The 22,623-nt window shown below is 43.8% G+C and overlaps 1 protein-coding gene and 1 pseudogene across 2 annotated transcripts in view; one reads left to right on the top strand and one right to left on the bottom strand.

Moving 5' to 3' along the window:
• The window catches only part of EFCAB8 (EF-hand calcium binding domain 8), a 63,622-nt gene that overhangs the window by 39,009 nt on the left and 1,990 nt on the right, over window positions 1-22,623 (top strand). Inside the window, exons 19-26 of the mRNA XM_082432127.1 lie at window positions 332-580; window positions 1,606-1,740; window positions 9,803-10,024; window positions 10,588-10,725; window positions 12,933-13,101; window positions 20,589-20,721; window positions 21,924-22,128; window positions 22,215-22,313. Of these exons, the coding sequence (XP_082288253.1) occupies window positions 332-580; window positions 1,606-1,740; window positions 9,803-10,024; window positions 10,588-10,725; window positions 12,933-13,101; window positions 20,589-20,721; window positions 21,924-22,128; window positions 22,215-22,313 (1,350 nt within the window). The remainder of the gene's footprint in view (window positions 1-331; window positions 581-1,605; window positions 1,741-9,802; window positions 10,025-10,587; window positions 10,726-12,932; window positions 13,102-20,588; window positions 20,722-21,923; window positions 22,129-22,214; window positions 22,314-22,623) is intronic.
• The window catches only part of LOC309646191 (small ribosomal subunit protein eS24 pseudogene), a 143,199-nt pseudogene continuing 127,886 nt past the window's right edge, over window positions 7,311-22,623 (bottom strand). The window contains exon 2 of the transcript XR_014268637.1: window positions 7,311-8,181. The product of XR_014268637.1 is annotated as a small ribosomal subunit protein eS24 pseudogene (transcript). The remainder of the gene's footprint in view (window positions 8,182-22,623) is intronic.

Raw genomic sequence — 22,623 nt, 5'->3', positions numbered from 1 at the left:
CTTCAGCTTTTTATCTATTTTACACTTTGGAGTTTCCCTTCAGATTAAAAAATACCTCAAAAATACTTGGAAAGCACTGTTCACTTTACAGATGGGGAGATGGAGTCCCTCATGGCCTCCATCTCCTGCCCATGGATGCTCAGGGCATGAATGGTGGCTCGGGGACAGGCTTCTAAGCTCTGGTTCGATGCCGTTAAGGGTACAGGATTTCTGCGAAACAAACCCCCGGGGCTCCTGGAGGGCCCTGTGGTGTTGGCATCGGGTGGGGAGGCCTCCCTCCCCTCCGGGATGTGCTCAGCAGCGCCTCAGGGCGGTTTCCTCCCCGGCACAGGTGCAGGATGCAGCTGACTGCGCCACGACTGAGAGCCACAGGCCCAGTAAGCCCTGCGCCGAGCAGCAGAAGTGGGCACACAAACTGCACACGCAGACCCCGGGCCCCAGCTTCAGGGCCATGGCCAACGCCAACCTGCGGCGGAATCTGATGTCGGCACCCCCAGTGATGAGACGCCCGAGAGACAAGGAGCCGGCGGGGCCGGTGCCCCTGCAGGTGGCCGCCCCCAACCCCCCGCCACCCGAGGAGGTGCCTTGGCCAGGGGTCCCTCCCCAGTTAGGCCCACCGCTGCCTCGAGCCTGGGCCCTGTCCCCTCCCGGAGCGCGGCCAGTACAGACCCAGCGTCTGCAGGCTCGGGTGCAGGACCAGAGGGAACACCAGCCGGAGAACCTATGGCTGGGGCTTAAAGCCTTTCTCCATCCTCGGGCTCCTGTCGCCCAGGCAGAGATGAGCCACCCGGCCGCCTCGTCCAACAAGCCGTCTCACTCCCGGGAACAGGCTCCAGGGGCCTGAGGCCCAGATGCAGCAACCACTTGCCTCCCACTCTGAGCCCTGGCCTCTGCCCCGGATTAATCTTTCCAGGCTTGACTGATGGTCCTGTTTTGGGGGGAGTAGGGAGGAAGAGCAGGGGAGCTACCCTCTCTACTCACACAGGGTGCTTTGGCCTCTGACCCTCAGCAGCGAAAACAGTGATCTCTCGTGAGGGGCTTGAGGGACCAGTCAGATTGTCTCAGCAACCGAAGTCTGATTCCCATTCCGGGGAGCCGGGCTTGAATGAGAAACCCCACCTTCCCCAGACACACGATGCTTGTGTGGCATAGGGCAGTCCACACCTAGACCCACACGACCTGCCAGACACAGTTCTGCTGTGAGATGCACATATGTCTGTCGCTCTGAGGCTCTCATACCATCCTCGAAGTGTCAGGGTTGCACCACTGCATTCACATCTTCTAGAGCAAGGGGTATACACACCCCTTTACCCTCACCTCTAGCCAGACTCTCTCTTCCAGGACAAAGAAGGGGCCTTCCCCAAAGGATAACTCCAGTCTCTGCCCTGAGAGCAGAAGCTGCCAGTAACTTAAAATGGACACTCTCCAGCGTCAGAGTGTCTTTACGCCCAGGATCCTTTAGACACGCAGCTTTCAGAGTACCTTTCACAGGAGGGTGTATCTACTGAGTGGGGCTGGGGTGGTTGCTCTTTCAGCATCTGCCTCTGTCTCTGTTACCCAGAGACCTTCTCATGCTGACCTGGGAGGCCCATTTTTGCTTTTCAGAAACCTCTCAGCGCCAGCAGCCTCAGTCGGTCAAGATCACCCCATGGCAGACCGTCAGTTTTCAGAGAGGCTGAAAGGAGAAAAGGGGAATTCCACAAGAAGCTATTGCTGCAGTCCAATGCATCGGTGGAGAAGGTTGGCCATGCTCAGGCGGGGTCTGGGTTGTGAGGCAGGGTCTGGGTTGTGAGCCAGGGGCTGGACAGTTGGGATGTGGCCAGGAAACGCAGCGCCTGGGAGCCTGGGGGCCAGGGGGCCCGGGGGCCCAGCCTGGTTCTCCCCAGGGCCCGGAGAGGCATGCTGGAGATGATGGTAGCACTCAGGATCTTGGCTGCAGGGCCGCTGTTTGGGGGGAGGTCTCCAGTGTGGGGGACTGTCTAGGGAGGTGAGCAGTGTGCCCTCCTGGTTGGGGGGCTGGACAGGGAGGTAGGAGAGGTGGCATTTCCAGAACCCACTGTTAAAAGGCCCTCCTGAGTTTTGCATGACACATGAGTGGGGATTGAGTCATCTCTGTTCTTCTCCCTTCCTCCTGTACCTTTCCCCTTTCTGACCCAGGACGCATCTCCCTGTGCTGTCACCCCAGGCGAGGTGACCTCTAAGGTCCCTTGCAGCTTTAATCTGCAAAGATAGGGTAATTCAGAGACTCTATGGGTTTCCTAAGTCCCTACCATGAGTCCAGTGAGAATACAATTCATAGTTGTAGGGTTCGGCAGGTCTGCCCCATGGCCCAGCTCCAGGGGACCGGGGACTCGAGAACAGGGGAGTGGTGTCCTGCGGGACTGGGTCCTATAAGGTGGAGCAGAGCTCCAGTGGCTGGACTTTCTCTCTTCCAGGTTCTGAATGTGCTTTCCTCTCTTTTAAAAAAATGCCTTTAAAAAAAACCCCAAACCTTTTAAAAGTAGTAATGCTGATTGTTTAAAAAAAAAAAAAAGAATAGAAATATGTGTAAAGCAAAAAATAAAGGTCCCTATTTCTCACCATGTACTCCATCTCATCCCAACAGCAGTAGTCACAAGCACTGCTAACAGACTGGTTTAGCTTTGTCCATTTGCTTTTTTTTTTTTAAACAACTTTTTTCTTGTGAATGCTACAAGCTACTGCTTATCTTTGGTTTTTATTATTATTATTATTATTATTATTATTATTATTATTTGGCTGTGTTGGGTCTTCGTTGCTGCGCGGGCTTTCTCTAGTAGTGGGGAGCTGGGGCTACTCTTTGTTGTGGTGTGTGCTTCACATTGCGGTGGCTTCTCTTGTTGCAGAGCACGGGCTGTAGGCGTGCGGGCTTCAGTAGTTGTGGCACGTGGGCTCTAGAGCACAGGCTCAGTAGTTGTGGCACACGGGCTTCATTGCTCTGCGGCATGTGGGGATCTTCCTGGACCAAGGCTGGAACCCGTGTCCCCTGCATTGGCAGGAGGATTCTTAACCACTGTGCCACCCGCGAAGTCCTCCATTTGCTTTTTAAATTGAACTATATATTATGGATATGTTTTCACATTAGTAATTTAGATTCAGCTTATTCCTTTGTTAAGTTTAAAAATTCTTTTAAATGATTGCATAGTGCCCCATAGTTTGGATGTATCATAAACTATGAAGCCAGTCTTTCATTGATAGACAAGTAGGTTAGTCCCAGTTTTTAACTTTTATGAGCAGCACGGCATTGCACATCCTTGTACCTACATTTCTGTGCACCTGGGTGAGTGTATTGAAAAGATGGATTCCTGGAAGCAGCAGACCCCATCCCTTTCAATCTGTGAATCTGACCGAAGTGGCTGACTCAAAGCCTGACCTCCTGGGTTGGTGACCTAGTCCCGTCAGGGCATAGACAGTTGTTAGCTGAGCATTTACACATGCCAGGTACTGGGGAGGTAGCAGTGAATAGAGGAGACAAAAACCCGTGCCCTCGTGGAGCTGATGTTCTAGTTGGGGTGAGACTGACAGTTAACCAGTGAGTGAAATAGATGGTGGGTCACAGGGCGAGCAAGTTCAGTGCTTGGGTGGATAAGAAAACTGGGCCGAGGGTAGTGAGAACAGCATGGGTGGTGGAGAGGGCGCTGCCGTTTTAACAGGGAGGTCAGGGAGTGCTTCATGGAGGAGGTGGCATTTGCTTAGAGCGTGAAGTCTGGGGTTATCTGGAAGGAGGGTTATCCAGGCAGAGGGAACAGCAGGCACAAAGGCCCTCACAGGAGACCTTATTTGGAATGTTCAAGAAAGAGCACTTCTCCCCCTCTCTCTCTTTTTTTTTTTTTTTCATCCTAGGTTTCAGTTTATTTCAAATATTTGAGTACAATGACCAGCATACACTAAAAAATAGTCAGGTACACAAGGAAATAACACATCATGAGCAAAATGTGACAAGGACTTCAGATGTTGGTATTATCTGACACAGACTATAAAGCAGCTGTGCTGACTAAAAGAAATGACAGATTCGACGGTATCTGAGAACAGCAGCTGAAAGCAGAAGGGGTCTGTACCCCACAATGGATGACGACAAGGAGTCCACAGCCAAGACTGAAGGGGCCCTGGGAACCCTCAAAATTCAGCAGCCGTAGCTTCCTTCCAGAACTAGGTCACACTGGGGAGAAACATACAAGCCAGCAGTTCCCCTCCTAGGTATCTTTTAAAGATGGTAGTTTTTGAAGTTCTCTATTATTGCTGGCGCTAAACCTGGAAGAATTTTGCCGTTTGTCTTTCTTCACTATGGGCTGAGGGACTGGCACATTTATTTTACTAGATACTGCAGACCGGGCAGCGACAAGACTGTTTTTCCTGCTGGGAATCTCAGATTCTGTTATATCTTATCCTTCTTTTGAACTTTTCCCACTTTTCCCTGCTTTTGGTCATTCTTTCTCCTCCTTGTTTTTATCTGGCCTGGCTGGTGTGGACCACCGCCGCCTGCCCCCAAAGCAGCAGTGCCCCCGCCTCACCAACCGCCCCCAGCCCCTGCCACCTCTGCCCGGGGAGTAAGTCGTTTGCCTGTTCACTGTTCCCCTTTTCCAGGCTCCCAGAGGCTGCGGCAGCTGTGGCAGCATCGGTGGAGGCAGCAGCAGCTCTCCCTCTCCCTTTAATCAGAAAGTGATATATGTCCTTCGTGAAAACTAAAGCCTTATAGGAGAGTATAAAGGAAAAAAATGACTGATTCCTTCCTCAATCTCCAGAGGTCTAGTGACTCTTAAGACCTGTTTTCCTGTTCCTATACAAGTGCACATACATGTTGCTACCAAATGGTCTGTGTGTAATATGGATTTGTATCATGAATCTTGAGTGAATTTTTAATTGGAGAGTTGCATGCAAAGGACTGAAAGTCTGTTGGTGAGATTTCAGGCACCACGGCTGGCAGAGGATTGTGTGTGCGTGTGTGACTGGCAGTCACCGTCTCTGATGCCGGCCCACCTCTGATGCTGACCCTCACCCCTGGCTTCTAAGTGCTCTGCCTCCCACCCCCACTGCTCCTTAAGCAGCAAAGTCCTTTTCCTCTGGGGACCTGGGCAGCAGACAGAGTGAAACTTCTCAGGATGGTGCCCTGGAGAGGGTCCAGAGCTCGTGGGTCACCCTTGGTCCCAGCCTTTCCTTAGTGGGGTGAGGGTGGGCTAGGACAAGGATACCTGGGGTGGAGGGTCTTGCCTGTCAGGTCTTCCTTCCCACCATTTCTGCTTGGCCATCTCAGAAGGCTGTGCGGTATGGCAGTCTCCCTCCTGGGAAGGAGGCAGGGATGTGGATCCAGGCGCAGCTGTGCCCCGACAGTCTGTAGATGAACCCCAAGCTCTCCCTGGTAGTAAAGGACCGAAGAGGTGAAGAGTGGCGAATTGCTCTGAAAGGTATGAAGCCTAGCCTGGGTGTAGCCTCTGCTTCCTCTGAAGGGCCTGCTGGGAGACGTTTGGTCCCCTGTGGTTGAGAACTGTCTGAGACCCCTCGGCTGAGTGAGGCTGGAATGCCCACCTTCAGTCTGGCTGCTCGTTCCAAACTGGGCAGGGGACTACGTCAGAGGTTTCCGGGGCTGGGTGCAAAGTGCAAAAGGAATAGTGTTGGTTCTGCCTCCCAGCCACCCGGGTCCCGCTCTGTCCTGCGCTGTGCCCCTCTTCTCTGTGCACACTCCTGACACTGGCCACACAGCCCTGCCCATGTGCTCCCAGCCACAGTCCTTTCTGCTCAGTCACCTCCAGCCTGCCCTCTTTAGCTGTCCCAGGGCTGGTGGAGGAAGCTTTGGGAAGGAAAGCTCAGCTTTTCCCCAGTTCAGAAAAGGGAGATCTTCATGGCACATCTTTTTGGTAAATTCTGTGTAGCTATGAGGAATCATGTTTTAGAAGAACACTTAAGGATCTGGAGAATGCTTATGACAAAATTTTTAAATTTTCCTTAAAAATGATAAATAATGACTACTATAAAAATTGTGTACATCTTTGAGATGTATTTTTTATATGTCTATATGCTATATATACACAAGTATAGCTTTGGTTTTCAAATAAAACCGGGAGTGCTTGAGACTGTAGTTCAGCTGTTTGCCTTTTTTTTTGTTTGTTTTAAGCTAGCAATGTACAGTGGACAACCTTTCCTCTCGGTACATATAACTCTATCTACTGCATTCTTTTTAATAGCTTCATACAGGGTCGGATCTAGGTTTTTTTAGAGCCTGGAACTTACACAATTTGGGAGGCACCTATAAGAAAAATAACACAAACTTTACTAATATAAAGTTAGATACAAAAGTGAAAATTTATTTAGAATGAGAAAAGAAATGATAGCATATTTCAAAACTTACAAAGTTGACAAAGTTACAGTAGTCACTGCATGTTGCTAGTTCCTCCCATGACCTTGGAAGAGCTTTGAACTTGACCTTGATTTTACTTGGCCTTGAGTTTTGTGAACTTCAGTGGTAATTCTGCCCCTGGCTGCAGTGTATTTCCTTGAATTTGCCATAATTTATTTAATGAAAGCCCAACTGATACACATTGAAGTTGTTCCTAGTTTTTTGCTATTGTAAACAATGGTGCAGTTGAGACTCTTTATAGGTTTATCTCTGCAGGTTATGCTAGATTTCCTAGAAGGAGGATTGAGGGATCACCAGTTGTGCACAGTTTATGTTTTGATTGATCAAGCCAATTTTATCTCCAGGAAGACTGTGATGATCTACATTCCTTTAACAGTACGTGAGTCTGCCTTTGTCCTCACACTAAGCCAATTCTAGACATCAGCCTTTTCTTCATTTCTGCCAGTCTGATAGGTGGAAAATAGCATTGTCTTTTGATATTTCTTTGATTATTGGTGATATTGAGCTTTGTGTATATTTGTTAGACATTTGCATTTCTTCAGTGGAATAAATATATATTCATATCATTTTCCTTTCTTTTTTTATTAATTTCTTGGAGATGTCTCTATGCTCTGGAAATGAATCCTTTGCATATATTTTCACCTCATCTGCCTTCATGGTATCACACTGAGGTTTTAATTTTTATCTAGCCATCTTTGTTATTTTCCTTTGTGACAATAAAGGCATTGTTTATCCCAAGATCACAGAAATTTTTGTTATATTTTCTTCTAGACATTTATAATTTTATATATTTTAGTCAGCTTTTTGTCCTGTATAAGTAATTTTGAGTATGGTGTGATATATAAATCTAATTTTTTTTTTTCTAAATTGGTAGACAGTTGTTCAAATACCATTTATTGAATAGTTTATCTTTCTCCACTGGCTTGAAATTCTATCATCATTATATAAAAGGTCTTAGCTTATTAATCCTCTCATGAAAAATCTGCACAATCACTGCAGATACAGTTACTGAAGAATCTTTATTCCTTCTTTTTGCCAACACCAACAATGGCCTTTGCAGTCCCCCTGACTTTCTTCATTCTGTCCTCACGTTCCTTTCGCTATTTTCTTGAGGTCTTTTTCTTCTCATACAGGCCATGTCTTGCAAGCCTGTGTTTGGGCTCATTCTTTGTGTAATCCAAGGAATCGTGATTCAGGCCAAAGAAATTGTCTTGCCACCACCAAAATGGGTTCTGAATCCAAATACAAAGATGACATCAGGTGTGGTCTTGTACATTTTGGCTAGTTTTTCCCGAATTTCTGTCTTAGGTACTGTTGCCTTCTCATCAATGACCATTTGTTTTTGCTGAAGTAGTTGGTTGGTCATGAACTTCCTGGTCCGGGTAGTTACTGTGTTGTTCATGATGGCGGCTGATCTGCAAGCAGCCAAGGAGCAAAAAAAATCTCTATCATCATTATATATCGTAGTCTTCTGTAATCTATTTCTGGACCCTCTCTATTATTCCATTAGTATATTTGTCTATTCTTTTTTTTTTTTTTTTTAATTTTTGGCTGTGTTGGGTCTTCGTTTCTGTGCGAGGGCTTTCTCCAGTTGCGGCGAGTGGGGGCCACTCTTCATCGTGGTGCGCGGGCCTCTCACTGTCGCGGCCTCTCCCATTGCGGAGCACAGGCTCCAGATGCGCAGGCTCAGTAGTTGTGGCTCACGGGCTTAGTTGCTCCGCGGCATGTGGGATCTTCCCAGACCAGGGCTCGAACCCGTGTGCCCTGCATTGGCAGGCAGATTCTTAACCACTGCGCCACCAGGGAAGCCCCTGTCTATTCTTTTTTTAATAGAATTTCACTTTATTATTTTTAAATGAAATTTTATTTTTAAAATTTATTTTATTGAAGTATAGTTGATTTACAATGTTGTGTTAATTTCTACTGTACAGCAAAGTAATTCAGTTATACATATATATATATATATATATTCTTTTTCATATTCTTTTCCATTATGGTTTATCACAGGATATTGAATATAGTTCCCTTATTTGTCTATTCTTGCATGTATATTTCATAATTTTAAAAGATATGATAAAAGTCTTTATAGACAATGTAATTAGAAAAAAGCTGGAAGGAAATGCATTAATATCTTTTTTTTCTTTTTAATTTATTTATTATTTATTTTTGGCTGTGTTGGGTCTTTGTTTCTGTGCGAGGGCTTTCTCTAGTTGCGGCAAGCGGGGACCACTCTTCATCGCGATGCGCGGGCCTCTCACTATCGCGGCCTCTCTTGTTGCGGAGCACAGGCTCCAGACGCGCAGGCTCAGTTGTTGTGGCTCACGGGCCTAGTTGCTCCACGGCATGTGGGATCTTCCCAGACCAGGGCTCGAACCCGTGTCCTCTGCATTGGCAGGCAGATTCTCAACCGCTGCGCCACCAGGGAAGCCCATGCATTAATATCTTAATGGTGGTTATTTCTGGGTATTGGGATTCTGTGGGTGATTTTGATTTCTTTTCATCTGTGCTGTCCACATTTTGTACAGTGTGCAAAGTACACTTATGTAAAATGGGAAAATACTTGCCCTTTGTCTTTGGTTTAGAGACTCCTGGTGTTGTGACCCTGGAACCTGGGTCAATGGGACACAGGCTGAGTATTTTGTTTTGGGTCTCTGTGACAATAAGGATAATCAAAAATTTTGTTGTTGTTGTTGGCAACATGGGGACACATAAGCTACCACACTGGAATTTTTGATTTAGCAGGAGTGAGGAAGCCTCCAATTTCTCGTGCCAGGTCTGACTCGCTCTACCCCTGACTCTGTGCTCTCTCTGCCTCACACATGGTGGGTACCAGGCAAGCAACTCTCTTCTCATGCTAACCATTCAGGGTGGGGGCCACAGGAGTGACGTGTAAGGTGAAAGTGAGGAGAGCAGAGATTTAGCAAAGAGCATGATCCAACCAAGACTTGAGGAAGAATTTGGTTAAAATGCTTTCTCGGTGATTGGCTGGCAAATACGGCATTTCACTGTAGATATATATATGAAGGGGAATGAGTTTGTTCACCACATCGCTTTGAGTTGAGGTCAGGTCTTAGAAAATCTTGTTTGAGCCTTAGGACAAAATCAAACTTGTATGTCTTCATTCAATAACCATTCATTGATCAGTTATGATGTGTCAGGCAGCATTGTAGTTGCTGCTGAGGATAAAGTAGTGAACAACAACAAAAAGAACCACAAATCCCTGTCCTCAAGGAGCTCATAGTCTGGCCAAATGTTCCTGGTCGCCAGCTAGGTAGGAAAGGTGGTATCCCATCACCATTCTCAGCGGGCATCTAGGAAACTGGGGTACCAGGTGGGTGTGGCTCCTTGCCCAGGCCCCTCAGTACCTGTGACAGCGGCCAGGGTAAGCTCCAGCTCCCAGCACCGCTAAGCGGGATCACCTCTCTTGCACAGATAATCTTCTTGCAGAGCAGGCCTCGCCTGCCACACACGGCTGCCCTGCTGAGCAGCTGCATGGACGGCTACATCTATGCCTGGTCCATCCACGGGAGCGGAGGCCTGCTGGGGAAGTTCCCCGTGGACGCTGAAGACAAAGGGGATGTGGTGGTGGGTGCCATGGCCACTGATGAAAATGATTGGATTCTTGTCACAGGGGATTGTAAAGGACACATCAAGGTGAGGAAGCACTGGCGTTGAGATTGAGGGACTGGCATCAGCCAAGCTCTGGCCACCTCTTTGCCATATGTGGCCCTTGCCTACTCCCTATGCCCTCTGGGTACTGGTTGCATTTGTAAAACAGTGGGCAGTGGGGTTGGGTTACCTACAGGAGTCCTCTTCTGCTCTCGTGGGCCCAGTGAAATGAGGAAGGGCTTGGTCAGGAGGCCCCTCTAAGAAGCCTTCCCCATGGGTCCTGTGCTCCATCATTCTTTTCCTGCAACTCCCTCACCCCCAGCCGTGCATCTGATCTGTGATCAGCTGTCTCAGGAGCTGATTTTGTGCTTGGTGGTGACATGAGGTGAGAGTGTCCTGACCTTGGGTCACTCACACCCTCCCTACATGCTAGCTCAGGGTCTGGTCTAGAAGATCCTGTGGGCCCCTTCCGGCCCTGAGTGTCTGGGTATCTCAGAGGTGTGAGTAAGAACTATCCCCCTAAAGTGAAGAGACATGGTCTGGGAGGGACCCCCAGAGTGACCTGTATTCAAGGAGTGCTGGGCCACTAATCCACAATTTGTGCCTAGATCTGGGACATCAAGGATTACTGCAGACTTACTGACAAGCAGCCAACCCATCCTAGTAAAATAAACAAGTTTCCATTCTTAATTCCTAAACGGATTCAGATCAGCCTCCCAAACTACAGTCCCTCGGAGGAGAAAAAGGTAGGAAGGTTCCTGGACAGTTGCTCAGAATAGTGCCTCTGAGCCCCACCAGCGAGCTGGGACCATGGTTCCCGTACTGAGATTCTGAATCTTTTATGTTTTCTGTTCAAGATTGTCTGGTTGATATGGAAAAGTTTCTACTAACCAGAAGTCACCGTTGACCCATAAAACACAAGTATGCACACACCAAATACACCCACATACTCGCACATGTACACACACACACACACACACACATATACACACCTTCCATGGGCTTTGATCTTTGTAATGAAGGCCCTGGAGTCATGAATTCTTTTAAAAAATAATGAAAATATTTATGTATTTTCTTGAGTAGGTAATGCATTTACATAGTTAAAAATCACTTGATATTTCCCTGATGAGTAGTGAAGTTGAACATCTTTTCCTTAGTTATCAGGAAAATGCAAATTAAAGCCACAAGGTGCTACCACTACACACCTACCAGAATGACTAAAACTGAAAGGACAGGCAATGCCAAATGTTGACAAGGATATAGGTCAACTGGTGATGAATGGTTATGATGGTGGTTGCAGAATCTGTGAAAATACTAAAAACCATTGAAGCCAGCACTTTAAATGGGTAAATTGCATGTGAAATGTATTTCAATAAAACTGTGTTTAAAAGCTATAGAAATGATAGAGCAAATACTCTTTTTCACAAGTCTTTGTTTGTAGTTGTTTATCTACACATCTGGTAATTTATACCAAGGAAGTAGTATGTAAAAGAACATAAATCTAAGGCCTTTAACGTGTACTGCCAAACTGCATTCCAGAAAGTTTATACAGGTTTGCACTTTATTAGCCTGTTTTGCTTTATCCTTGACAACATAAGGTTTTTATTTCTAGCAGTAGTTATCTGAGTAAGTGTCCCCTGCGTCTATCAGAGTGCCTTGCTTAGAGAAGACATTCAATAAAAAAATGTTTAAAGTGAAAAAAAAACTTTCAGTTGATTTTTAGATACAGTTTCTTTTGATTTTAATTAAAATGTTTGCTTGTTAGTGATGTTGACATCTTTCCTCATTTTATTGGCCATATATAATTTTGTGAATTGCCTCTTCATGCCCTTGGCCCATTTTTCTATTGTGATAACCACCTTTTATAAATGATAAAATAATCATTTATAAAATCATGATATAATCTTTTTAAAATATATTGAAAGATATTAACTCATTGCCTGTCATATGTATTACAAATATTTCCCCCCAATTTGTCATTTGCCTTTTAATTTCATTTATGATGACTTTTAAATTATAACATATTTTTGTTGTCAAGTTAATTTTTCTTCCCATTGTGCTATTTCCTGTCGCTCATCACTTTCTTATTCAGTGATAAGTAGTCACTCATACTTTCTTTTCGATGTTTTATTTTCATTTTATTTTATGTTTCATTAGAAAGGATTCTTCTAGTGTTTATTTAGTTGTGAGATATAAGGTAATGATTTAAGTTTCACTACTTAGTTTATCAGGAATTCCAGCACTGTTGAGTCCTGTTCTCTGTTACCACCATTTTTCCTACCTTTCTTATCATTTACCAACGTTTTAAATATATATTTGGGTTGATTTCTGAGCTGTTGTCTTCCATTGTTCTGCTTAGTTTTTATTATTGTGACTTAACATACTTGAACATGGTAAAACACATCCTCCTTCATTAATCTTGTTTTATTTGAGAATGGTCTTGTGTATTTGCACTCATTTTCCAGTTAAGTAGAGTTTTATTCTCTCATAGTGCAATGTGATATATCACCCCCTTAACTCACCCTATTCTACGCCTGGTGCCCAACTAAACAACTTGAGAAAAAGACCTGGGTTCTTGTCACTTTCTAGCTGTGTGGCTTTGGGCCGGTTACTGAATATCTCTGACTCCCACTTCTCTCCTCTGCGCAGGACTCATATACATCCTGTAAGGTTATTGTGATGCTCAAATGGAATAATCTGTATACGGGTGGCTGGTAAACAATACAGCAATATGCAGTGCTTTTGATGATCTTACCAAAGGGACCAGTGAGAGCCAGAGAAGTGCTGGGACTTACCTAAGGTCACCAGAAACTTCATGTGGGAATGTGTCTAGGACTAAAACCCTGGCCCATGTCCCAACTCCTTCCAGAGGGCTCTGCTGCCTCCAGTCCTGGGTGCCCTCTGATGAGCCTGTGTCTTGGTATAATTAATTCTCCTGCACTGTCCCCTGTAGGTTGAGGCTGGCCAGACCATTTCCCTGGTTCCACCCAAGCTTCTGATTATCTGGAAGGCCCATTTGGATAGTGTGGCAGACATCCTGTATGTGGACAGCCTCCAGCTGGTTATCAGTGCTGGCCAGGACCGGGACGTCAAGGCTTGGAAACTCTCTGGTGACGCCATTGGTATGGTCCTGCTGAAGCTCAGCCATGCCCCATGGCCCTTCCTGGCCCTGGCCCTGTTAGAACATAAGAGGAGCATAACCTCATATCCTGGGGGTGGGGGTTTCAGGCAACAGCAGCTGTCTTTGCTCAGATAGTATTACAAGATGTGAGTCTTTCCAGTTGTCCATTCAGCAGTCTGTCCATCCATCCATCAACTGTCCATCCATTCATTCACTCATCCACCCAACACTATTTGCCTTTGTATATCAAATCATATATCTGATAAGGTACATTCTTTTCTCTTTTTAAAAATAAACTTAATTCTTGAGGTATAACATACATAACGAAAAACACAGAAACCAAAAGGGTTTTCAGCTTGGTGAATTTTCAGAAAGTAAACATATACCCATATAACCACCACTGTATTAAGAAACAGAACATTACCAGCACTCAGGGCTCCCCTCATCTCCTAACCCAACCATCTCTACCTACTCCTCTCCAAAAGGAACCACTGTTCTGATTTCTAAGTCCAAAGATTAGGTTTGTCTGGATTTGAACTTTGTGTAAATGGAGTCATCTGATAGCTTCTCCTTTGTGTCTGGGTTCTTTCTCTCAAACACCATTATGTTTGTGCCATTCAGCCATTTGTTGACTGTAATAGTTCATTTATTCTCATTGCTGAGTAATATTCTGTTGTTGATACACCATGCTTTATCTATCTGTGCTACTGTTGCTGGGCATTGGGGCTATTTCAGGTTATTAAAAATAAACACTGCTATGAACACTCTTATAAGATTTTTTTGGTGAACAACTGTATGCATTTCTGTTGGATAAATATCTAAGAATGGAATTGCTGAACCACAGAGTAGACACATTCAGTCTCAGTATATACTGCTAAACTATCTTTCAAAGTGCTTACCACTTTGTACTCTTTCACCTGTCCCATAACTTTGCCAACACTTGATATTGTCAGTGCTTTAAATTTTAGCCATATTGATGAACATATAGTAACATTTCATTCTGTTTTTAATTTGCGTTTCCCTGATGAGTAGTGAGGTTGAGCATTTATTTATGTATTTATTGATCACTTGGCTGTATTGTTTTGTTAAGTGTTTGTTCAGATATTTTGCCCATTTTCCTATTGAGTTGTTTTGTTCTTTTGGATTTATAGGAGTTATTATATTTTCTGGTTATGAGTCCTTTGACAATTATATATTTTATAGGTGCCTCCAACCAGTTTAAGCCTGCTTTTTATTCTCAGTAATGTCTTTTGATGAACAGAAGTTGTTAATTTTAATGTTATCCATGTTCTCAATCTCATCCTTTATGCCTTGTGCCTTTTATATCCCTCCCCCCCGCCATTTTTTTTTTTTTAAGGTGGTTAAAAAACAAATTACATGAAATCTACTGATTCAGCAAGTCCAATTCCGGGTATGTGTTCAAAGGAAATGAAATCACTATCCCAAAGAGATATCTGCACCCCCATGTTCATTTCAGCATTATTTACAATAGCCAAGATGTGGAAACAAAGCTACATGCCCAACGATGGATGAATGGATAAAGAAAATGTGACATACATTATTTGTGACTCATATATATATCATATATAACATATATGTTTTGTGTATATATTATATATATATATAGTATTGTATATGTATGTGTGTGTATATACACACAAAAATACACAATGCAATATTATTCATTCATAAGAAAGAAGGAAATCTTGCCATGTGTGACAACAGGTGGGTAATATGCTAAGTGGAATAAGTCAGAGAAAGAAAAATACTGTATGATCTCACTTCTGTGTGGAATCTAAAGAAACCAAACTCATAGAAACAGAGTAGATTGGTGGTTGTCAAGGACAAGAGGTGGCATGGGGTAAAGGGATAAAGGTGGTCAGAACACACTTCCCGTTATAAGATGAATAAGTTCTGGAGATCTAATGTACAGTATGGTGACTACAATTAAGAATACTATATCATGTACTTGAAAGTTACTAAGAGATTAGATTTTAAAAGTTCTCATCCCCCAAAACAAAAAAATGGTAACTGTGAGGCGATGGATGTATTAACTAACCTTATTAAGGTAATCATTTTGCAATAAGTCAAATCATCATGTTGTACACCTTAAACCTAACACAATGTTATATGTCAATTATATCTCTAATTCTGGGGAAAAAACATGAAATCTACCCTCTTAACAAAATTTTAAGTGTACAGTACAGTATTGTTAACTGTATGCACTTCGTTGTACAGCAGCTCTCTAGAACTTAATCATCTTGCATGACGGAAACTCTGTACACATTGGACAACTCCCCGTATCCCCCTCCCCTCAGGCCCTGACAGCTACCATTCTACTTTCTGCTTCAATGAGTTCGACTGCTTTAGATACCTCCCATAAGTGGAATTATGCAGTATTTGTTCTTCTGTGACTGGCTTATTTCACTTAGCATAATGTCCTCAAGGTTTATCCATCCTGTAGCATAATACAGGATTTCCTTCTTCTTGAAGGCTGAATAATATTCCATTGTATGTATATATCACAGTTTTTGTTTATCCATCTGTGAATTTATGAACATTTAAGTTTTTTTTAACTCTTAGATACTCTAAATAACACTGCAATGAGATATCTCTTTGAGATCTTGCTTTCAATTCTTTGGGATAAATAACTCAGAAGTGAGACTGCTAAATCATATGGTAGTTCTATTTTTAGTTTTTTAAGGAACCTCCATACTATCTTCCATAGTGGCTACACCATTTTACATTTCCACTAACAGTGGAAGGGTTCCAATTTCTCCACATTCTCACTAACACTTTTTATTTTCTGTTCATGTTTTTGGTTTTTGACAGTAGCTATCTCTATTCCTAGTTTGCTGAGAAGTTTTTTTGGTAATCATGAATAGGTGTTGGATTCTGTCAAATGATCTTCCCGCTTCTATTGTGATGATCATATGGTTTTTCTCCTTTATTCTGTTAATGTGGTGAATTACACTCTTTGAATTTTGAATGTTAACGCAATCTTGCATTCCTGGGGTAAACCTCAGTCAAGGTGTATTAATCTGTTTAATACATTGTTGAATTCTTTTTGTTTGTTTTTGGCTGTGCCATGCAGCTTGCAGGATCTTAGTTCCCTGACCAGGGATTGAACCCGCACCCCCTGCAGTGGAAGCTCAGAGTCTTAACCACTGGACTTCCAGGGAAGTCCCATGTTGAATTCTGTTTGGTAAAATTTTGTTGCTTCTATGTTCATGAGGAATATTGATCTGCAGTTTTCTTCTCTTGTAATGTCTTTGTCTTGTTTTAGTATCAGTGTAATGCTAGTCTCATAGAATGATTTGGGAAGTACTCCTTCAATTTCTGGGAGAATTTGTATAGAATGGGCATTATGTTCCTTAAATATTTGATAGAATTCACTGTTAAACTCACTGGGTCTAGAATTATCTTTATGGAAAGGATTTTGATTATGAATTAAATTTCTTTAGTAGATATAGGGCTAATTAGTTTTTCTATTTATTTTTGTGTCAGTTTTGATAAAGTCATGTTTTTTAAGGAATTTGTTCATCTAAGTTTCAAATATGCTGTCATTAAGTTCTTCACAATAATGCCTTATCGTCTTTATAATGTCTACAGGATCTCTATTAATGTCCCCTTTTTCATTCCTGATACTGACAATGTGTTTTCTTTTTCTCTCTCTTTTATCAGTTTTGCTAGAGGTTTATAAATTTATTAATATTTTCAAAGAATCAACTTTGTTGATTTTCTCTATTGTTCATTTTCTATTTTATCATACTAAGTGAAGTAAGTCAGAGAAAGACAAATATCATATGATATCACTTACATGTGGAATCTAAAAAAGTGACACAAATGAACTTATTTACAAAACAGAAATAGACTCACAAACATAGAAAACAGATTTATGATTATCAAAGGGGAAAGGGGGTGGGGAGGGATAAATTAGGATTTGGGGATTAACAGATACACATTACTATATATAAAATAGATAAACAGCAAGGACCTACTGTATAGCACAGGGAACTATACTGAATATCTTGTAATAACCTATAATGGAAAAGAATCTGAAAAAGAATGTATATAAATATTCTTTTATATATATATTCATATATATGTATATATATATATAAAACTGAATAACTGAATCAATTTGCTGTACACCTGAAACTAACACAACATTGTAAATGAACAATATTTCATTGGTGAAATATCTATATTTAGGTCTTCTGCCCATTTTTTAGCTGGATTGTTTGTTTTTTTGATATTGAGCTCCATGAGCTGTTTGTATATTTTGGAGATTAATCCTTTGTCTGTTGTTTCATTTGCAAATATTTTCTCCCATTCTGAGGGTTGTCTTTTTGTCTTGTTTATGTTTCCCTTTGCTGTGCAAAAGCTTTTAAGTTTAATTAAGTCCCATTTGTTTATTTTTGTTCTTATTTCCGTTACTCTAGGAGGTGGGTCAAAAAAGATCTTGCTGTGGTTTATGTCAAATGGGAAGTAGCAGCATAGCACAGGGAGATCGGCTCGGTGCTTTGCGATGACCTAGAGGGGTGGGATAGGGAGGATGGGAGGGAGGCTCAAGAGGGAGGGGATATGGGGACATGTGTATGCATATGGCTGATTCACTTTGTTGTACAACAGAAACTAACACAGTATTGTGAAGCTATTATATTCCACTAAAGATCTATTAAAGGGACTTCCCTGGTGGTGCAGTGGTTAAGAATCCGCCTGCCAGTGCAGGGGATACGGGTTCAAGCCCTGGTCCAGGAAGATCCCACATGCTGCGGAGCAGCTAAGCCCTTGTGCCACAACTACTGAGCCTGTGCCCTAGAGCCCGCGAGCCACAACAACTGAGCCCGTGTGCCACAACTACTGAAGTCTGTGCGCCTAGAGCCCAAGCTCTGCAACAAGAGAAACCACCGCAATGAGAAGCCTGTGCACTGCAACGAAGAGCAGCCCTGGCTCGCTGCAACTAGAGAAAGCCCACGCACAGCATCGAAGACCCAACGCAGCCTAAATAAATAAATAAATTTATTTATTTTAAAAAAATCTATTAAAAAAATCAGTATTTCAAAAAAAAAAATTCCATTGTCTCTGACTTCTATATTTTCTCTTGAAGGGTCAGTTGTAAGTTGATACTTTTGGGGGGGCTTTTTAAAAAAATTGAAATATGATTGATGTACAATATTATGTTAGTTTCAGGTATACTACATAGTAATTTGACATTTGCATACTTTATGAAATGATCACCATGATAAGTCTAGTTTCCATCTGTCTCCATACAAAGTTATTACACTATTCCTTATGCTATATATTACATCCCTATGGCTTATTTATGACTGGGAGTTTGTTCCTCTTAATCCCCTTCACCTATTTCACCCCCCAGTCTTCTTCCCCTCTGGCAACCACTTGTTTGTCCTCTGTATCTATGAGTCTGTTTTTGTTTTGTTTCATTTGTTTTATTTTTTTAGATTATGTAAGTGAGATCATACAGCATTTGCCTTTCTCTGTCTGACTTATTTCACTTAGCACAGTACTTTCTAGAGCCACCCATGTTGTCACAAATGGCAAGATTTCTTCTTTTTTATGGCTGAGTCATATTCTGTTGTATATATATCTCATCTTTATTTATTCATCTACTGATGGACACTAAATTGCTTTCATATCTTGGGTGTTATATATAATGCTGCAGTGAACATTGATGTGCATATATATTTTCAAATTAGTGTTCTTGTTTTCTTCAGGTAAATACTCAGAAGTGAGATAGCTGGATCATATGGCAGTTCTGTTATTAATTTTTTGAGGAGCCTCCATGCTATTTTCCATAGTGGCTACACCAGTTTACATTCCCACCAACACAAGTGTTCCCTTTTCATGGCATCCTCACCAACATTTTTTAGTGATCTTTTTTGATGATAACCATTCTGACAGAGGTGAAGTGATAGCTTATTGTGGTTTTGATTTGCATTTCCCTGATGATTAGTGATATTGAGCATCTTACTTACTGTAAGACTTACTGTATGACTTTGTAGCACATCTGTTTTGTTTTTCTTAATTAAAAAGAATTCTGCATCAGGAGAATGGCCTACAACTCAACTATACCCTGCCCAGAAACAGGACTCATGTTTCTCTATTCTCACTACCTACTTTCTACTCCAGCCCTGTTCCTCCCCAGACCCACTCCTAACCTCACATCTGATAGATGCCCAATAATGTTTTTTTTTAATTTTTTAATTTAATTTTATTCTTTTATACAGCAGGTTCTTATTAGTTATCCATTTTATACATATTAGTGTATACATGTCAATCCCAATCTCCCAATTCATCACACCACCCCCCCACCCCCCCGCCGCTTTCCCCGCTTAGTGTCCATACATTTGTTCTCTACATCTGTGTCTCTCTGCCCTGCAAACCAAGTTCATCTGTACCATTTTTCTAGGTTCCACATATATGCGTTAATATATGATATTTTTCTCTTTCTGACTTACTTCACTCTGTATGACAGTCTCTAGATCCATCCACATCTCTACAAATGACCCAATTTCGTTCCTTTTTATGGCTGAGTAATATTCCATTGTATATATGTACCACATCTTCTTTATCCATTCGTCTGTCGATGGGCATTTAGGTTGCTTCCATGACCTGGCTATTGTAAATAGTGCTGCAATGAACATTAGGGTGCATGTGTCTTTTTGAATTATGGTTTTCTCTGGGTATATGCCCAGTACTGGGATTGCTAGGTCATATGGTAGTTCTCTTTTTAGTTTTTTACGGAACCTCCATACTGTTCTGCATAGTGGCTGTATCAATTTACATTCCCACCAAGAGTGCAAGAGGGTTCCCTTTTCTCCACACCGTCTCCAGCATCTGTTGTTTGTAGATTTTCTGATGATGCCCATTCTAACTGGTGTGAAGTGATACCTCATTGTAGTTTTGATTTGCATTTCTCTAATAATTAGTGATGTTGAGCAGCTTTTCATGTGCTTCTTGGCCATCTGTATGTCTTCTTTGGAGAAATGTCTATTGAGGTCTTCTGCCCATTTTTGGATTGGGTTGTTTGTTTTTTTAATATTGAGCTGCATGAGCTATTTATATATTTTGGAGATTAATCCTTTGTCCATTGATTCGTTTGCAAATATTTTCTCCCATTAGACGCCCGATAATCTTGTGCTATTACCATTTTACATGCAAGCCGCTTAAAGCCCGACTGCGGACCATTCAGTCATTGCCATAGCACTCTCTCCATCTAGCCTACATGTGGGGCAGGATGCTTTAGGCCTGAGCTCCAAGTATATCCTAGGGTTAGTGTCTGATTCCTCCAGATGTTTGCCGAGTAGCTAGCATAATGCCTGGCATACTGTGGGCATAATAAGGTGTAGGCCAGGGGTAAGGGATTGCTGGCTGACTTGAGGGTGGGTGGTGAGGGGCAGAGTGTTCAGAGGAGGTGGGGGTAGGCCAGTCCTTGTTACTGAACTGGGTCTGGTTAAATCACAGGGACATTTGGCCTGAGTGTTTGGAAAAAGCTGCAGGATGCCCCGATGATTAGTGATCGCGAACTAAGAAAAAGCTTAAAGGAGGAGGATGACTTCATAGACGCTGATGAGAAGACCTTCCATCTAGAGCTTCAGTGAGTTATCGCAGTGTTCACTGGTCAACTGGTCAACTCTGGCCTGAGGAGGGGGATGCTGGGAGCCTCCTCAGATCCCAGGTGGCCTCCCCTGGCTTGGGTAGTGCTGGACATATTTGGGTAGGGCCCTCAGAAGGCCACAGGCTTGGGGATTGCAGGCAACTTGGCTACACAGGTGGCAGCTATGGCCTAGGAGCCTGAGACTCTTTTCTAGCCCAGATCAGCTACAAGATTGAGCAGTAAAAACCAGAAAATATAAAAACCCAAGTCCTTAGATGGGACCCTGCCCCAGAGCCAGGTTCAGATTTGCCAGGGCTGGCTTCCCTGCAGAGGCCATTTCCATGTGGCTGGAGGCCTCTCTCCCTGGTGGGAGAGTGCCCAGGGCTCTGGTCCTAAAGAGACACGTGCGTTATTTCTCTGATTCGGGGGAGGCAGGTTGCTTGCTACTTGTTCTTTCCTCTACAGGGTCCTCCTCCACCTGGGCTCTACCCCTATTCCTGACCAAGTCTCAGATAAATTTGGGTCATTCAAAAAGTACTTATTGAGGACCTGTGACTGCCAGGTTGTGCTAGGTTCTGGACATCCAGAACAATCCAGACACAGGTCCTGCCTCACAGTCTACTTGGGGAGATGAACATGCAAACCCATGGCCACAGTTCTATGTGATAAATGATAGGAGTACTAAGAGCAGGCATGGCTCAGAGGATAATCACCTGACTGGCTGGAGCAAGTAAGGAAGGCTTCATAGGAGAAGAGATTTTGGAATTGGGTTTTGACATGTAAGTAAGAGTTTGCCAGGAACTCATAGAGTCCTTATGGCTCCTATCAAGGCATACATCTTTACAGTCCTGTCGGGAGATATCAGACAAGGCAGAGGCAGGGTTTCCATGGGAGGGAGAGTATGTTTAAGTATTCTACAAGGGGAGGCCCAGGAAAGGTCAGGATGGGGTGTCAGGCCTCCATAGAAGAGGGCATAGGGTGTTGGGAAGAGTTGCAGGGCTTGTTGGGGGCCAGGATAAGCAGGGCGTTGCTAGTGTTAATTGAACACTTGCTCAGTGAAGGGCCCTGGGCTGTATGGCCTCAGGGGAGGGATGAGAAGGTTGGAGAGGATCAGGCCCAGAAGGGAGAAACCCTCTTGCTGTTTCTGGGAGGGCTGTCTGTGGCGCAGAGGGCATCTCATGAAGGAAAGCCCCTCACATCAGGGAGGAGCGGGATCTTGCTGAGGCGCTGGTGTACCAGCGGCGGGAGCAGGTGGCCCTCATGGCTCTCCTGTATGGCAAGGCGGACACAGAGCCTGAGGCCTGGGCCAGGCTGCAGAAGATAACCCTGACATCCCCATGGGCTGGAGAGCGTTCCCCGGAAGACGTTGAGGATAGCTGGTACAAGTGGGAGTCCAAGGACAAGCAGGTGAGGCTGGGTGGGGGCACGGAGACGGGTAGGGGAGCCCTCAACCCTCAGTCCTGAGCCTTCGCCCTTGCCCGGGACTCCTGCAGGTGAGCAGTGTCCTGGGAGCAGCATACAAGCCCAAGGAGCGGTTGCAGAGCCCCAGACTTCTGTTCACCGACGTGCAGTATGGCTGGATGAAGCACCAGGTAAGGCAGGGTGGGGCTAGCTCCCTGAGACGCTGGGGCTCGAGGCTGGGGGGGTCCCATCTCCATTGGCAGCCACCCTTGTGCCCACATGCCCCTCCAGCGGGGTTGAGGGGCACATCTGTCCTTTAACAGGGTTCTGGGCCACGGACAGTTCTGGGGTGAAACTGGTCTGGCTGGCTTGTTTGCCAAGGCCCTGTTTGAGGCCGTGGACACAGGTTTTGTCCTTGAGGACAAACCTCACTGGGCCTATGGGAGGAGGTTGTCCATGGGCCTGGCACCTGTTGCTCGCCTTCAAAGCATTTCCCAGAGT

The sequence above is a fragment of the Balaenoptera physalus genome, assembly GCF_965194825.1.
Source record: "Balaenoptera physalus genome assembly, chromosome: 16".
NCBI lineage: Eukaryota > Metazoa > Chordata > Mammalia > Artiodactyla > Balaenopteridae > Balaenoptera > Balaenoptera physalus.
This window is presented reverse-complemented; position numbering and strand designations above follow the sequence as displayed.